Here is a 16,769-nt window from a genome sequence, read left to right as displayed (position 1 = left end):
GACCTCTAGTGGCCCTACTGTGTGTGTGATCTTGGATGCATCACTCAGTATGCCTCAGTTTCCTCATCAGGAGAACAAGAATAATCATACAATAGGCCCAGAATCCGTTCCCTGAAATCCTTGGGTACAGATGCATTTTACAAATCAGAATTTCTTGATTTTACAAAGGTAACAGAGTTTACATTTTATAACACCCGTAACAGAGTCTGGGGCAGTACCCATTAACCACAAATCAATCATTGATAGTCCGCAGCGAAACAAAGTGAACTACACCCAGGTGAGATAAATTAAAACTATAAACAGTCTCATCAGTTTAGATGAAATTTTTCCACCAAAAGAACTACCTTTAAAAAAAAAAATTTCCTCCTCTGCAGACTTGGAAGACTTTGGAATTTATTTCAGAGTTGCAGAGCCAGGGGTTGGGTAGGGAGGTGGGGCAAGGAGTGGATGACAGAACTGTGTTTACCTTGTAAGGCCGCTGTGAGGATGAAATGGATCAAAGAATACATGGAAAGCACATAGAAGAATGACTGACACATAATAGAAGTGCATTTCAGATATTCTTATTCATTCCCAAAAAGAAAAAACACAGGCTACTTCAGAGGCCATTATTTGTTTGTCAAAATTACTGCTGGGATGTTTACCACTTCAGGGAATTAGAAGACATCTTCAGAAGAATTCTGAAATAGAAAGACTTCATCAGACCTCTTCAGAAGAATTCTGGGTGGATCTGCCAGCCGCTGCCAGGAGAGAGAACTCAAGAACATCCCCAAGGGTCTGATCCAGAGAATAAATAAATTATTTTATTCCAAATACCACCGGCCAGTCCAGCAAAACGGGCTCTCCAATACTTTGGATTAAACGTGGCAAGTGCAAATCCCATAATGGCAGCCGGAAGTTCTGGAATTAGCCAGAACTGGAGGGACACAGTGAAGCCAGAGCCTGGGATCCTACCTACAACAGCGAATGAGTACCCTTTCTTCACAGCACGTAAAAGAACTCTTTGCATTCTTCATCCCATTTCTGGTTCCCTCCCCAGTGTTTTTCCTTCGACTTACTGAAATCACTTCAATCTTATCAAGGTGAGATCTTAAGAGCATTCTCAATTTAAGGAGCAGAGTCGTAGCTACAAGTTGCTAATTTGTCCCATGCTGCAGAAGATTTTTATACAATGGTCGTCAGTCCTTTCATGCTAGACTCCCCTCTCTGAAGTTCAGAGCAATTTCTTTGACCTTAATTGGATGCTGCAATGTGTTGCTCTTTTCATCACTGGAAAATTGATCAGACTGATCTATAAGTGCTCACCTCTTTCCTGGCCCAGCATACGTGTTCCTCACACCAACAAAAACCTTTCTGTTTGTAGTTTGCCATAGTACATGTAGACTTATTTGAAAAGCAAGTACTTTGCATAGTATGTCCTCAGAATAATGAAATATTAATAATAATAACAGATGGGGAAACAAGGAAATAAGGAAAGGGTAGTGTCCCAGATAGGCCTGCCACAGTTTGTCCATTGGAGCAAACAGTTATTGGTAACCCTGATGAGCTACCAGTCTGAAGCAAATCAAAGAAAAAAAGCTTATTGTGTATACACAGTAAACAGCCAGCTGAAAATATTTCAGAACACTTACTCCAATTTTCCTTGGGAAACCCAAGAAGCCTTTCAAAAAGCAAAGTCTCTTCTCTTTTATTAAACAATTGTACTAAAAATGTTATTGTCTGTCTTTTTCTACTGGAAGGTAATCTCCATGAGAACAAGAACTTTGTTTTGCTGTGTTCCTGGTGCTGGGAACTGTAGCTGACATTTTGGAGGTGCTTAATAAATATTTGTTGGATAAATGAGTGGGAGGACCTGAAGCAAGTAGACAGACAGATGAATTTTTCCTAGTTGTGTAGAAAGCATACAGTTGGTTTCTATACATTTCTATCAAATACATACACAGAGTTTGTGACATCAAGAGCCCAAGCGACTTTGGGGGCATCTCACACTTTCTGTGGAGTGAATCTTCCAGAAGTCTGAGAGATCGTGAGAAAAGCTCTACCGAAAAGCTCTGTAGACTGGCATCAATTCCACAAAATATTTGTGTAGCCTATATAACACAGGGTTTGAAACTAACTAAAAAGTAAAACCTCAGCAGTCAGTCAAGGGGGTTGTGAAACAGTGTTACACAGGAAGTAGCATGGTTTCCTGACTTCTACACAGGAGGGGAGCAGTTTTCAGGTTGCACTCAATCTAGAACAGCAGTCCCCGACCTTTTTGGCACCAGAGACTAGTTTTGTGGAAGACAATTTTTCCACGGATAGGAGGGTGGGTGATGGGTAGTTTCAGGATGGTTCAAGTGCATTACATTTATTGTGCACTTTATTTCTATTATTATTACATTATAATATATAATGAAATAATTATACAACTCACCATAATACGGAATGAATGGGAGGCCTGAGCTTGTTTTCCTGCTACTAGATGGTCCCATCTGGGGGTGATGGGGGACAGTGACAGATCATCAGGAATTAGATTCTCATAAGGAGTGTGCAACCTAGATCTCTCGCATGCACAGTTCACAATAGGATTTGCTTTCTGAGAGTCTAATGCCGCTGCTGATCTGACAGGAGGCAGAGCTAAGGCAGTAATGCGAGCAATGGAAAGCAGCTGTAAATAGAGATGAAGCTTCACTCACCTCCTGCCGTGTCACCCGGTTCCTAAGAGACCAGTGGTGGTCTGTGGTCCAGGGGGTGGGGACACCTAATCTAGAAGACAAAGGCAGGATGTGATCAAACCTGTCTCTTCTCACTGCAGTGTGGCAGAAACTCAAAGATAGGCCACAGAGAATAAAGCAAAGTGGCAGCGCTATGCAAAGGGAAATTTTTGTCTAATATAATAAAGATCTGAGGGAAATTAGAGGAGAGCAGCCACAGCTGAATACAAATGATGAGGAAGGTACATTTGCACTGGAGACAGAGTGCTACATCATCATTGTGTAGCGTCAAAGAATAGTTAGGACTGTCTGCCATCTACTGGCACATGTAATGTAGGTTACATTGGCCCCAACCCCCTTCCCTGTCCTAGGGAAGTGGGATGCTCATCCAGCTATTGAATCCCTTTCCCAAGGGAGGGCGTATTGCCACAGCCCTCAGTTCTACTGCACACCACACTGACGCAAGCATAAAGCTCTGGCCTTTTCTCCCGTGTGTGTATGCGCACGCACACATAGAGCATTCCTGGCTGTTAAGTCTCCTCTAAACTTTCGTGGGTCACAGAGAGGAGAGGGCTGTCACATTGCACACTGCACAGGAAGTAATGCAGAATCTGTTCCTAAGGGACCTCTGCTTGTCCTACCTGCTGGCAGGCTGCTTCCCTCCACTCCACACCAGCCACTCACTGCTTACCCCTCCTCTCCCTCCTTTCCTCTTCTCTCCTCTCTTCTCCCCAGTCCTTTCTTTTTTCTCCCCTCACTCTCTGGAGTATTGTATTTTCTCTTGTGGCGCAACTTCACCCTTACTTGCTTACATACATAGCTGGACTTCTGCCCCCAGAGTCTCACATTTGATTCTTAAAAATCTCTCCTCAAACATTTTCTCCTTAAGAACAGCTTTAGGAATGGTCATCTTTATAAGAATATTTTTACTCTGCAAGAAAAGAAAGGCACCATCCCCAAGAGGACCTCTATAAAAGGAAAGCAAGGGTGGGTGCAGTGGCTCACGTCTACAATCCCAGCACTTTGGGAGGCTGAGGCAGGTGGATCACCTGAGGTTAGGAGTTCAAGACTAGCCTGGCCAACATGACAAAACCCTGTCTCTACTAAAAATACAAAAATTAGCTGCACATGGTGGTACATACCTATAATCCCAGCTACTTGGGAGGCTGAGGCAGGAGAATCACTTGAACCCAGGAGGTGGAGGTTGCAGTGAGCTGAAATCATGCCACTGTACTCCAGCCGGGGTGACAGAGTGAGACTTCATCTCAAAAAATAAAAAAAATAAAATTATATATATATATGACAGGTGTGGTGGCTCATGCCTGTAATCCCTAGCACTTTGGGAGGCCGAGGCAGGCGGATCATGAGGTCAGGAGATCGAGACCAGACTGGCTAACACGGTGAAACCCTGTCTCTACTAAAAATACAAAAAAATTAGCCGGGCGTGGTGGTGGGCGCCTGTAGTCCCAGTTACTCGGGAGGCTGAGGCAGGAGAATGGCATGAACCCAGGAGGCGGAGTTTACAGTGAGCCAAGATTGCGCCACTGCACTCCAGCCTGGGCGACAGAGCAAGACTCCATCTAAAAAAAAAAAAACTATGTGTGTGTATATATATGTGTGTGTGTGTGTGTGTGTGTGCGTGTGCATGTGTGTGTGTGTGGAGCAGCCTGAGACATGGAAGAAGAGGAGGATTGTCCAAAAAGTAGAAGAGAAATCTGAATGAGACCAGAGCACAGCTTTTTCAGCTACAGCTTGCTAAGAGATTAGAAGTCAGCATCAAAGCCTGACAGTATGTTTGTATTTGGTTACCATTACATAGACATAACCATAATTTAAATAACTATCATAAACTGATTCTAATTTTATTCTATAATTAAGAAACAGGACATTCTCAAAGAACACTTTGGCTGTCTTTATAAAGGTTCTATTTAAAGAACTCTTCAAGACATCATTATGGGTTGATTTCTGAACTAGATGGGCCATGACTAATGATTTCAACCAAATCCCATTTTCAGGAGGCAGAACTAGTAAGTAGAATTCCTTAGAGAATGTGGCTTACTCTTTTATCCCATTTGGATGTGTTATATATGGGTTATATGAAATGCCATCTGTTATAAAACAAAACATTTTATTAAGAAGATTTTTTTAATTGTTCTTTCTGCAAACAACCAAATTCTATACGCTAAACCAGAGGTCCTCAGAATGTGGCCCCAGATCAACAGCACTAGCATCACCTGGGAACATGTTAGAAACACAGATTCTCAGGCCTCAGCAGACACACAGGAACAGAAACTCTGGTGTAGGCCCAGCAATCTGCTCATGTTAACAAGTCCCCCAGCTGATGCTGATGCCCCGAAGACCACTCTAGCCTGAAGACCACTGTCCTAGGGTCACCATGATCACAAGGTTCCTGATTGATCCATATGGAATATTTCTAAATGCTAGTGCAATCCCTGAATTATGATTCCTTTCATTTCCAGGTCTTTTGATTCTCAGAAATCCATAGCCCTGTCTTCAGATGGCACGGTTTCTTCAATAAAGCCAATGTTTGTGTCCCCACCCAAACTCATATATTGAAATCCTAAGCCTCAAGGTGATGTTATTAGGAGGTAGGGCCTTTGGGAAGTGATTAGGACATAAGAATGGAGCTCTCATAAGTGGGATTAGTGCCTTTATAAAAGAGGCCTAGGAGAAACCCCTCGGCCCTTCCACCACGTGAGGGCACAGCTGAAAGGCACCATCTGTGAACCAGAAGCCCCTCCCCAGACACCAAATCTTCTAGCACCTTAATCTCCGACTTTGGACCTCTACCCTCCAGAACGGTGAGAAAGAAATGCTTGTCATTTCGGCCACCCAGTCTAAGGTATTTCTGTTATGGCAGCCAGAACAGACTGCCAGGAAGACTGTTTCCCTGCCACAGCTGCTCATAGCTCTCTGCCAGGTTGTCTGCTCCCTGCCCTGCACTCCTGGGCTCCTCCTCCAGTGTCAATCATCACGCACTTTGCAGGGAAGGAAGGTCTCACCCTCAATTGCTCTCCTCACTCACATGTTGCTGGAGCACTCAAATATTCCAAGGGAAAGCTTCTGTGTTCCATCCTGGACCTACTAGGAGCAACCACCCTTCCACCAGGGCCCCCACTCTCACCATGAGCTTCAGACTCTCATCTCCTGAGATCTTGCTCACAGCACAGCTGCCTTCCGCTCACACAGGCCAGAGAGGCTACCTTGTCTCCTCTTAGAGCAACTTCCCCCACTCCCTTGGGGCTCAACCTTCGCTTTGTGTTCTGTAAACGTCAGCAGTTCTCAAGCTTGAGACTGCATCAGGTACACCTGGAGGGCTTGTGAAACTCCAGAATGGTGAGTCCCACCCCCAGAGTTTCTGATTTAGTAGGTCTTGTGAGTAGCCCAGAATTTGCATCTCTAACAAGCCCCCAGTGGAAGCCAAGACTGTCATCTTCTCAAAGCGTGCTTGGAGAACTGCTGTTGAAAGCCAACATCACTGAACTTACCTGCAGAGGCACCTAAAAATAATCAGTCCAGAACTGCTCCTTCTCCAAATGACTACTCTCTGATGTCTGTCAAGAAATCCAAATGATTTACCAATTACTTTATCGGTAATTAAGTTCCACCTATTTCAAGAAAAGTTCTGAGCTGACTCTCATTTTTGATTAGCCATCAGCAGAAATAGTAAATTTACCTAGTGCATTCAGAAAGATGCTGTTCCTCCCAAGGAAACGTGTTTTCTGTTGCTCCTGAAATCTGCTGACCTTGGCACTGACGCTGGTCCTCTTACACTAAGGTGGAGCTGGGGCAGGGTTGGGGAATCAAGACTGAGAAACCTTGCTGTCCTGCAGCAGAACGGAGATACATGGAAGAAGGAAGACAGAATCTTGGCTTTGAAGAGAAAGTGAGATGTGATGTCAACGATCCCACTAACACCAAAACCATTAAACCAGCCTCGTTAAGGGTGGCCCCACCTCCCCACCCTTCCTGCCTTTTCTACCAAGCCAAACCCAGAAATAGAACACGGCTCACTTCTCAGCGCTACTGCCTCTGCCTCAACTTCGGAGACCACATCTGCAGCTCCCAAAACAAGGCCTGTTCTGCAGCTGGACAATTCGCTGCTAAAATCCCAAACCGAAGAGCAGAGCCAGAGCCAGAGGAGACAAAAGTGACAATAGGGCCAAAGCCTCATCCCAGATTCCAAACGTCATTCTGCAGCCCTCTTGCTATCAACTGCTGCCTGCTGGCTGCAGCCAGGTCCCTGGTCCACACGCAGCCTGCATCAGAAGCCTGCAGTGGCATGGGGGCTGGAGATGGGAAACAGATGGTGGCCTGTGCTTTGTCTTTCCCAAGTTTACAGCCTCACCTGGGCTGTTCTGAGGAGCCCCGAGAGGTAAGTTCACACATCACTACTGCCCCTCTCCCTGTGAAAGCAGAAAGTCAACACGCATCCTACCCCAGAATAGACCAGCCTCATCTGTAGATCAGGGTCCTGGGGGAACAGTATTCAAATGCCTCTGCTCACCGCCTTTTACTTCTGACTATGGTTCCCAGGGAGACTAAAATTTGAGAAGTGAAACTGAACATCCCACCGCCTTGGTGAGGGGAGAGGAAGAAACTTTACGGGCTTTTTATTGGCCGGTTATTTTTCTGTGTATCCCATACAGGCCCTCACCATGAAGGGTTTCACAGCTGCTCTCTTCCTCGGGACTCTGATTTTTCCCAGCTGCAGTGGAGACAGCGGTGGGAGAGCCTGGCCCACACACACGGTCTGCAGTGACAGTGGCTTGGAAGTGCTCTACCAGAGTTGCGGTAAGCCCTTGCAGTACACCCATGTGTGTTTATGGGGAAAGTAAGGCCCACAGATGTGAGCTGTTAGTGCTCAGTTGGGGTGGGTGAGGGGAGAGGGGACCAGCAGCTGAACACTTTCTCCACCTGCAGCAGGTCTGGGAGGGCCACTGAGAGCCTTTGGGAGAAGGAGAGGTGGGGCTGGGGCCGGGAGCGGAAGAGAGAATGGCAGAGCGATGAAGAGTACAAGACAGAGAAATTGAATATAAATATAGTCATTTACTAACACCACAGAACCCAAAAAAGAACAAAATGATCAGTGCATCTACCAAATCATCAAATCTCACCAGTTGAAAATTAGGAAAGAAACTTCCAGTAGGCCCTTCCCCAACTCTGTACACCTGGGCTACCTTCCCATCTGATGTACTTTGCAAGTGAGGTGAAAAGATCACTCCTGCCCAGAGAGAAGCTTCCTGTCCCTCTCTGGACACTTGCAGAGCTTTCACTGCAGGAGCAGCTCTCATGAATTCAGCCAACACTTTGCGTGCAGCTCTCAGTGCCAGGGTTTCTCAGTGCTAGAGATAATAAAAGTGCATAAGCCAGGCCTGTCACCCCCAGCAGGCCAACCCAATATGCCAACAGATAAATTGCAATTCAGTGAAGAGAATGCAGTGAACTGTGGTAAGAAGTGTCAGAACCAACCAATCAGGCTGTGTCTTAGTCAGCTAGGGCTGCCATATCAAAGTACCACAGGTTGGGGGCTTACATAACAGAGATTTATTTCCTCACAGCTGTGGAAGCTGGGCTGGTTTCTCCTGAGACCTCTCTCCTTTGCTTCTAGGTGGCATCTTCTCCCTGTCTCCTCATGTGCTCTTCCTTCTGTGTACATCTGTGTCCTCATCTCTTCTTCTTCTAAGGACACAATCATATCAGATTAGGGCCCACCTTCATGGCCTCACTTTCGCTTAATCAGCTCTTTAAACACCCTACCTCCAGCAGGGCGTGGTGGCTCACACCTGTAATCCCAGCACTTTGGGAGGCCGAGGAGGGCGGACCACTTGAGGTCAGGCATTGGAGACCAACCTGACCAACATGGTGAAACCCCATTTCTACTAAAAATACAAAATTAGCAGGGCATGGTGGCAGGCACCTGTAATCCCAGCTACTTGGGAGGCTGAGGCAGGAGAATCGCTTGAACCCAGGAGGTAGAGGTTGCAGTGAGCCAAGATCGTGCAATTGTACTTGAACCTGGGCAACAGGAGCGAAACTCTGTCTCAAAAAAATAAATAAATAAATGAAAGTAATAAATAAATAAATAAAAGACCCTATCTCCACATGCAGTCACATTTTAAGGTACCGTAGTCCCCCCAGTCTGCTAGGAATATGTTCCAAGACTCCCAGTGGATGCCTGAAAACACAGATCATTTTGAACCCTACATATACTATGTTTTTTGGACCCAATAAATGAGACAGCTACTAAGTGACGGACAGGCAGGTAGTAGAGACAACATGGATATTCTAGACAATTCATGTTCCTGGTGGGATGGAGCTGGACAGCATGAGATTTCATCATGCTACACAGAAGGATGCTCAATGAAAAACTTATGAATTATTTCTGGAATTTTCTATTTAATATTTTTGGACTGCAGTTGGCTGAGAGTAACTGAAACCTTGGAAAGTGAAATCTTGGATAAGAGGGCACCACTGTACTGGGGGTTGGGACTTCAATGCATTAATTTGAGGGGATGTAATTCATCCCATACAGGGCTCCCAAGTGGGGAGCAACTCAGGAGCCCAGCCTCAGGATCACATCTGCTATTAGAGGGACTGGCTTGTGCAAATGCATGGCATTGTGACATCTGCCACTTTGGAGGGAGACGGGGGCAAAATGCCATTTGAACCGCAGGAGGTAGGAAAGAGAAGTTGATTAAACATCTGAATTGGTCTCACTCTAAGCTGGGGCTGTGGTGCTTGAGCGAGTACCTGATCCTACAACTGCCACCCAAAGAGCTGCCCAGAGGGGTCCGGATGGTCACTCTAGTCACCATTTGTTCCATTTGACCTTACTCTTTTAAAAATAAGGGACATTGAAGTGCACACACACACACAAATTAAAAATAAGTAAAAGAGAATGAATGACTGGATCTGGCAGTGCTGACCTTGTCACTCTAGGTTTTTCCATGGGGTCAGAACCACTAGTATCCCATTCATTTTTGGTGCAGGATGAGAAGCAAGATGTGAGATAAATGGACTGGTCAGGGTTGGTTTTTCCAATTCATCCTTGAATAAAAGGTTGCCACAGCTGATCTGTCTCCCAGACTCACCCTCTGCCTGCAGCCAGGCCGGTGCATCCTTTCAAGTCACTTGCAAGAGGACTGGGCATGTCAGGGAAAGAACAAAGACACATCACCTGCCCACTGGAGGATGGCTCTTTCCTCTGTAGGTGAAGTTGCTCCATGAAGTCAGTGAATGTCTTAGCCAAGTCACTCAGAATAAGAGATGGAGTTCTCATCCAAGGGAGTGGGAAGATCAGACAATTTAGCAACAGGATAAAGGCTTTGTGTGAAAGGCTGTAGTGAAGGCAGGCATTGTGCACCAGCGACATGGTACTCAGAAGATGGTGAGGTTGGCATCTGCATCTGTTGGGAAAGGAGTCACCAAGCCTAAGTTGAGGTGTAAAGACTGATTAAAATAGTAATGATAACACCTCATATTGGTAGAGGCCACCCTGCTAAGTGCTTTACACGCATCATTCTTATGTCGCAGATGTGTAAACTGAAGGGTAAAGATGTCACTAATAGTTAACTTTTCCATTGCCACACAGCTAATAATGGCAGAATTATATCCCCAGGGTCACAGAGAAGGTAAGGCATTGAGGAACTATTGATGGAATTAAAACAAATTGATCCCCAGCCTGCCTGACTCCAGAGCCCATGCTCTAAAACTCCCTGTGGTCTCGAGTTTCATCAGCAGACAAAGTGGACTAACGGAGGGGTGAGGGGAGAAGTTTGGCAGAGAGAATGACACGTGTGAAGGCAGGAAAATGGGACCAGGCACAGGGTTCAGGGAACTGTGGGGGAGCTGAAAACACAAAGGGCTGGAAGAGGAAGTGGGAGATATGAGCAGGACCCCATACAATGGTGGGCTGCCTCTCTTTGGCCAGGAGGAGGTTGCATTCTGGAAAGATCCTCAGGCAGTAAACAGGAGTGTAGATTTTGAATTGGAAGCTATTTGAGGCTGAAAATAAGGTTTTCTCCAGGCACAGCAATAATTCAGGAAAGAAACCACTAAGGCCTGAGTTGACATCATTTCCGCAGTCTTGATAACCTTGAGGAGAAGGGAAATTCACAAGCAGTTACTGGGCTCTGAATACTGAATAGGAAGTAAGCATAGTTTTCTGAAAAAGCAGAAGTCCTGACCTGGCCAACTCTCAGTGACAAAGGAAAGAAGAGAGCCACTTTCTTTACTAAAGCAAAAGGAGAACAAACACAGTCAGGGCCTTGGGTTTGCTAAATCACAAGTCCCAAGTCCCAGGGTTACAAAAGCCCAGGACTCCACCCCATGCACATGCCACAAACAGCCACCAATGTATTTATTTATATGCTGCCTCCAACATATACACGAAGATGTGAGGAGATGACAGAAATACTTATGATTAGAAGGGGAAATAGGCAGCAGTGGAAGAAGCAGGGTGAGGGGAAGCATAAGGGAAAGTGCTATGGACTGAATGTTTGCGTCCCCTGAAGATTCGTGTTAAACCCTAATACCAGTGTGACAGTACTAGGAGATGGGGCCTTTAGGAGGTGACTAGGTCATGAGGGTGGAGACTTCATAAATGGGATTAATACCCTTAAAAGAAGAAGCCAGAGATTTCCCTTTTCTCACTACATGAGGACACGATCAGAAGGTGGCTGTCTGTAAACCAGGAAGTGAGCCCTCACCAAGAACCTGCCCCTGCTGGCTCCCTGATCTCAGACTTCCATCCTCCAGGACTCTGAGAAATCAATGTTGGCTGTTTAAGCCCCGCAGTCTATATAATTTGTTAAACCTGCCTGAGTTGGCTAAGGGGAAATCATAGAGGCAGGAAAGGTTAGGACACATGTAACAGATGAGGCAGCATGAGAGTTAAGAGCTTAGAATCTGGAGTCAGCAAAGCTCATTCTAATCTTGGGCCACACTCTAGATCTCACATTGTTGTTTGTAAGGAGGGTGTATTAGTTTCCTGTTGCTGCTGTAACAAATTTCTACTTGGTGACTGAAAACAACGCATGCATTCACGCATAGTTCTGTGGTCAGAGTCCAAAATCAATTTCACTGGGTGGGCAGGGCCTGGGCCTTGCTCCCTTAGAAGCTCTGGGGGAGAATCCCTTTCTTTTCTTCTCCAGCTTGTATAGCTGCATTCCTTGACCTGAGGCTTCTTCCTCCATCTTCAAAGCTGACAGTGTAGCATCTTGCTTCCTTCCATCATCACATGGCCTTCCTGTTCTGTTTCAAAGCTCCCTCTGCCTCCTTCCTGTATGGACCCTTGTGATTAGGATCATCTCCCCAACTCAGGATCCTTAATCACATCTGCAAAGTCTCTTTTGCCACATAAGATAAGATTCACATGTTTCAGGGATTAAGAAGTAGACATCTTTTGGGACCATTATTTAGCCTAATATCATAGGGAGAACATATTACCTACCCAAAGGGCTGTGTGAAGATTATGTGAGAAGGACTACATGAAAGGTGCTTAGCACATACTATGCACTCAATACATCTTAGCTGCTGATGACTTTGTACGGTATTTTACAACTGATTGAGGTATAATAGAATAATAGACTCTGAGCTTCCTGGAAGCCAAATCAAACAAGGAAATGGCATTGTTTCTAAAATAAAATTAGTTTTTAAGATGTTCAGCTTTTCCTGATATAGGGATGAGCGATGAGGGGAATTTCTCCCCAGAGTAGATGGCATCCTGGACGGCGTCTCTACTGAGATGCCATGGTGACTCAAACCCGCTGTTTCTAATGATGCCCCTTGGTGCAGGTCAAGAGCCCAGAATCAAGATACATTCTGCAAAGGGCCAAGGCAGAATCCTCCATGAATACAGCAATCACAGATCAGGCTTCTTTGAGGGAGAAGGTTAGATTATGTACAGGAATGGATAAACTGCACGTCCTGTGGGCAATCCTCCATAAATATTATTGTTGCCATTGTTTTTGTTACTGGATGTTCATAGGGTCAGATAGCAGAGTTCTGGATTGTATTTTTTGGCAAAAGCCCAGTGTTGTAATTTCACATGTTTTGACATCAACCAGGCAGAGGAGGACCTGTGACACATGCTCAAATGACTTATGTGCCCCTTTGGTTTCCCTGATACTCACAGGCTACCTGGACATAGGAGTGGCTCCTAGATGTTGTGTAAGGCAGACACTTGCGAACTAGAGCCTGCAGGCCAAACCCCACTTGGTGCCTGTTTGTGTATGGCCTGTGAGCTAGGGATGATCTTTACATTTTTAATGTTAAAGAATTCAAAAGAAGAATATTCATGACACATGGAAATTATCTGAAATTCAAAATTCTGTGTCCATAAATAAAGTTCTATTTGACACAGCTGCACCCATTCTTTTAGGTGTTGTTTATGCTACTCTTGTGTTACAATGGCAAGGTAGGGTGACAGTGACCACACAGCAAGGCTCCACAGAGCGTTACATATTCATCATCTGGAACTTGATAGAAAAGGCTTGCCAATCCCTGGCCAAGAGTAGGCAGGAATCTCTTAAGCTCTTCACTGGATCAGGGTTTCAAGTTCCAGGCCTTCCAGATGATTCTAGCCACAGAGAGGCTGCATGGACAAATGAACTCAATGGCAAACCCACCATGATTGCGAGGAATTGATAAGATCCCTTTCAGAGCATCATCATTGTCATAATAACCTCTCCCTTCTGCATGCCATTTTAAAATTTATGAAGTCCTTCCATTGACAAAGCCTCATTTAATCCTTACAAACAGAGGTAGATAGGATATTTATCTCCATTTTCTGGATATAGAAACTGAAGCGTACACACATTAAGCATTTTAATAAAGTAATATACCTGAGCCATGACACAAACCTACGTGTCCTTACTGCATGCTCAGTGACATACAGCTATACCACAGAACTCTAGTAGGGAGTAAGCCATGCCCTCAGACCCCAGAAATACAGGGTGAGACCAGGCAGAAGACACAGCTCAAAAGACAAGTCTTCAGGTAAAAAAGTGAAAACCCCAAGCAGTGTGTGGACCAGCAAAAGAAGGAGGATGGGGAGGAAGACGAGATCAGGAAGAGAGGGAGGAGGCGAGGTGGAGAGAAGAGAGAGGAGGAGAGAAAGAGGGGAAGGAAGAGGGAGAAGAGGGAAAGGAAGATGGGGAGAAAGACGAGGAAGGGAAAAAGACGGAGGAGGAGGGAAGGGGAGGAGGATGAGTAGGAAGAGGTGGGGAAGAAGAGAAGGAGGAGAAAGTGGAAGAGGAAGAAGAGGAGAGGAAGGAGGAGGAGGAGAGGAGAAGGAGGAGGGGAGAAGAAAGAAGAGAGGGGGGAAGAGAAGGAGGAAAAGAAGATGAAAGAGGAGAAAGAAGAGAAGGGGGAGGAGGGGGAAGTGGGAAAAGAGGAGAGGGAGACGAGACGAGGGGAGAGATTCATCTGCTGATGAAAGAATTGTTTCCCTCCTGCCCCACCCCACCCCAGCCCCATCCTCTCTACACACATCCAGAGCTGGGCCAATTTGGCTCTTCCCAAGTATCCCTCAGAGGAGGGAACATATGGCTGCCTCAGAGGAGAAGGAGCCCCACCACATCTCCATTTTTCAGCCATGTGCACCAAGTTCTTATTTGTTGCAAAGTGGTGCCTAGAAATGACATCTTCCAAATTAAAAGAAGTACATGTAGAGCCATTCTCCTATCATTAAGAACAGTATATTTTATAGTCAGAGCCCTCCTGCGCAGGAGGCATGCTAATTTCCTGAGGAAGCCCTATTTACCACGTCCAACCATTCCACTGTGGGGTAGTCGGTGAGCAGGGAGGGAGGAATCCCTATTCAGCAGTGTGTGGAGGGCTGTGGGCTGACCTGGCAGCCCCCTGGAAGCATCCAGGGTCAGTTTACCAAGGCATCTGGTCACCAGGCTTCACACTTGCAATCAGCACCTGCTCTCCTCCCCTTAAAGACAGTTGGCCTTTAAGTCCACCTCTGCCCAAATAGGCTTCCCATGTTGCTGATATTTGCTACAGGGCAGGTGCTTTAGCTGACCTCCAAAAAGCCTCTTAATTACAAAGCCTGAATCAAGTCACATGTGCCTGAATCATCCATGAAAGTGACCAAATGGGACAATCAATCAGACTTTAAGAATGTAGAACATCTCCATACAGAATAGAGGGTAAGCTGCAAACAACCTCACCATGTAGCAGAACCAACAGGATATATTGATAAAATGTTCATAGAAAACATTTTAAAAGCTGCCCCAGGAGAAAATGGATGGGAGAAATGCCACTTTCCTCGGAACCTAATAATTCTGAAAGAAATAGAGCATAAAATAAACATGCATGAAACAACATCCAAAAAAGAAAAGAAAAGAAAAATGTCACAGGTCATCTAGTCACTTAGGAATACTTTCAAATGTTGCACACAGACAGCAATTTCTCTTTTCATTTATTTTCCCAGATTAACAAGGATATAAAACTATAATTAAGGAAAAGTAGACAAATAGCTGGAGAGACAAAGATGCAATTTCAGAAGGATGACTCTGAGCGTGCAGGATTGAACAGCTAGCTTCCTTGAGTAGGGCAAGGCCTTTTGGCCCAAATTTAAAGACAGGAAGTTGATAAAGAAACACAAGAATATTCACACTGTGGTGCAGATTTTTTTAATGCTAGATGAAAGTGAACGCTGCCAGAAGGGAAGCAAACCACGTAAGTGTGTTCCTGTGACCACGCCACCAAGATCTTCTGGGTTTCCATGGGTGGGAACATTTTACAGCCCAACCTCCAAGCCAGAGAAAATTCTCCAAAGCACTTTTTAAACGAGATGCTAAGTAACTTAGTGAATAGCAACCTAGAGAGGGAAAAAAGCCAAGAGTCTGCAGTTCTAAAGAGGCCTCTTCTGCAGGCGGGAAACGTTTTCCCAAACGCTGTTCACCGCTATTTCCATCCTCAGGCAAAATCTTAATGGGCAGCTCTGCTCATGTTTTGGGAGGAGAATCTTTGGAGAGGTAGAGATGGGAAGGGCTGTCCTCCAGCCCAGCAGCTATTTTTGTAGAAACTACAGCATAGACAACACATTTCTAAAGCAGCAGTGACTGTGAGGTCCTGGGCATGGTTTCAGACCCAGGTCCGCGGGAGGAGGAGTGTAAAGACCAGAGCAGTTTCTGTTTTCTCCAGAGGCCAAGGAAAGCAAAGGTGGAAGAACCCATTCCCAGCTCCAGGAGTGCAGCCAGAGCTCCAGGCAGAACCCGACAGCACCAGGTACCCCATGAGGCAGGAGCTCCAGGTGGACTCAGGTACCCCATGAGGCAGGAGCTGCAGGTGGACAGGATTCCCTCTGCCTCCTAACCATTAGAATCCACCCGTATAGCTGAGATCTTTCTTATTCAAAGGGCTTCTCTGTGTGCTTTAGTGCTCAATTTAGTCTTCTTATATTGTATTTTTAAAATATCCCTTTAAACAATTCAACACTACTTACACAACCAATAAGTCAAAACTTTGTAAATTTAACAAATTAATTTTTACAGACATACATACGCTGGCCACAAATTTGTCTTAAACATCTAATCGAATATAGCAGATTTTTTAAAATTTGCTTTATAAATTTCAAAAGCAGACAAAGCACACACAAATTATCACAAGATTATTCAACCCATTATTATCTTTCTTAACCTCATGTCAATCCTAATTAGAGCAGTCGGAAGGCACAGAATGGGAGCAGGGCTGAAGATGGAGTATAGAGAGGCAGATGCTTCTTCCAAAACCTGAATAAGGCAGGGTTTTCACTGAAATAAAAGGGTGACCCATCCGCGATCTATGTACCATCTAGGTTGGTGTTCATTCCTTTTCTGGGATGCCATGTAAGGCAGTATCTGAGGCCGCTGATCCATTAGCTTTGACTGGGGTTCTAGAGACACCAAGTGGGCAACAAAAGAAGTGTGCTGGGGTCTATCGGGAAACCAGTATTTGCACCTCCGTCTGCGGGATTCGTGTGCAGTAGGTAGTGTGCATGTCAGCATCCACCAGCCCCTGCCTGGGACCCAGGAAGGCATCACTGTGTGCTCCCTG

The 16,769-nt window shown here is 45.4% G+C and overlaps 1 protein-coding gene and 1 long non-coding RNA gene across 7 annotated transcripts in view; one reads left to right on the top strand and one right to left on the bottom strand.

Moving 5' to 3' along the window:
- Positions 1 to 548: 548 nt before the first annotated feature.
- Positions 549 to 7,234, bottom strand: LOC111548594. The gene is made up of 5 exons (XR_002733475.1): positions 7,156 to 7,234; positions 6,394 to 6,544; positions 6,206 to 6,271; positions 2,679 to 2,748; positions 549 to 680 (listed from the first exon to the last, which is right to left on the bottom strand). It is a non-coding gene; the product is annotated as an uncharacterized LOC111548594 (long non-coding RNA).
- LY86 (lymphocyte antigen 86) overlaps positions 6,709 to 16,769 on the top strand; it is a 63,223-nt gene continuing 53,162 nt past the window's right edge. For 2 of the 6 annotated variants that reach the window (XM_023221144.2, XM_023221143.3), the window contains exons 1-2: positions 6,720 to 7,092; positions 7,367 to 7,511. In XM_023221144.2, the coding sequence (XP_023076912.2) occupies positions 7,000 to 7,092; positions 7,367 to 7,511 (238 nt within the window). In that variant the 5' untranslated portion in view covers positions 6,720 to 6,999. Of the gene's footprint in view, positions 7,093 to 7,366; positions 7,512 to 16,769 lie in introns of all 6 variants that reach the window. The other 4 variants (XM_023221145.3, XM_023221140.3, XM_023221141.2 and 1 more) reach the window with 4 other exon arrangements.

The sequence above is a fragment of the Piliocolobus tephrosceles genome, chromosome 5, assembly GCF_002776525.5.
Source record: "Piliocolobus tephrosceles isolate RC106 chromosome 5, ASM277652v3, whole genome shotgun sequence".
In the NCBI taxonomy this organism is placed as follows: Eukaryota; Metazoa; Chordata; class Mammalia; order Primates; family Cercopithecidae; genus Piliocolobus; species Piliocolobus tephrosceles.
Note: the sequence above shows the minus strand (reverse complement) of the source record. Positions and strands in the feature narration are given on the sequence as shown.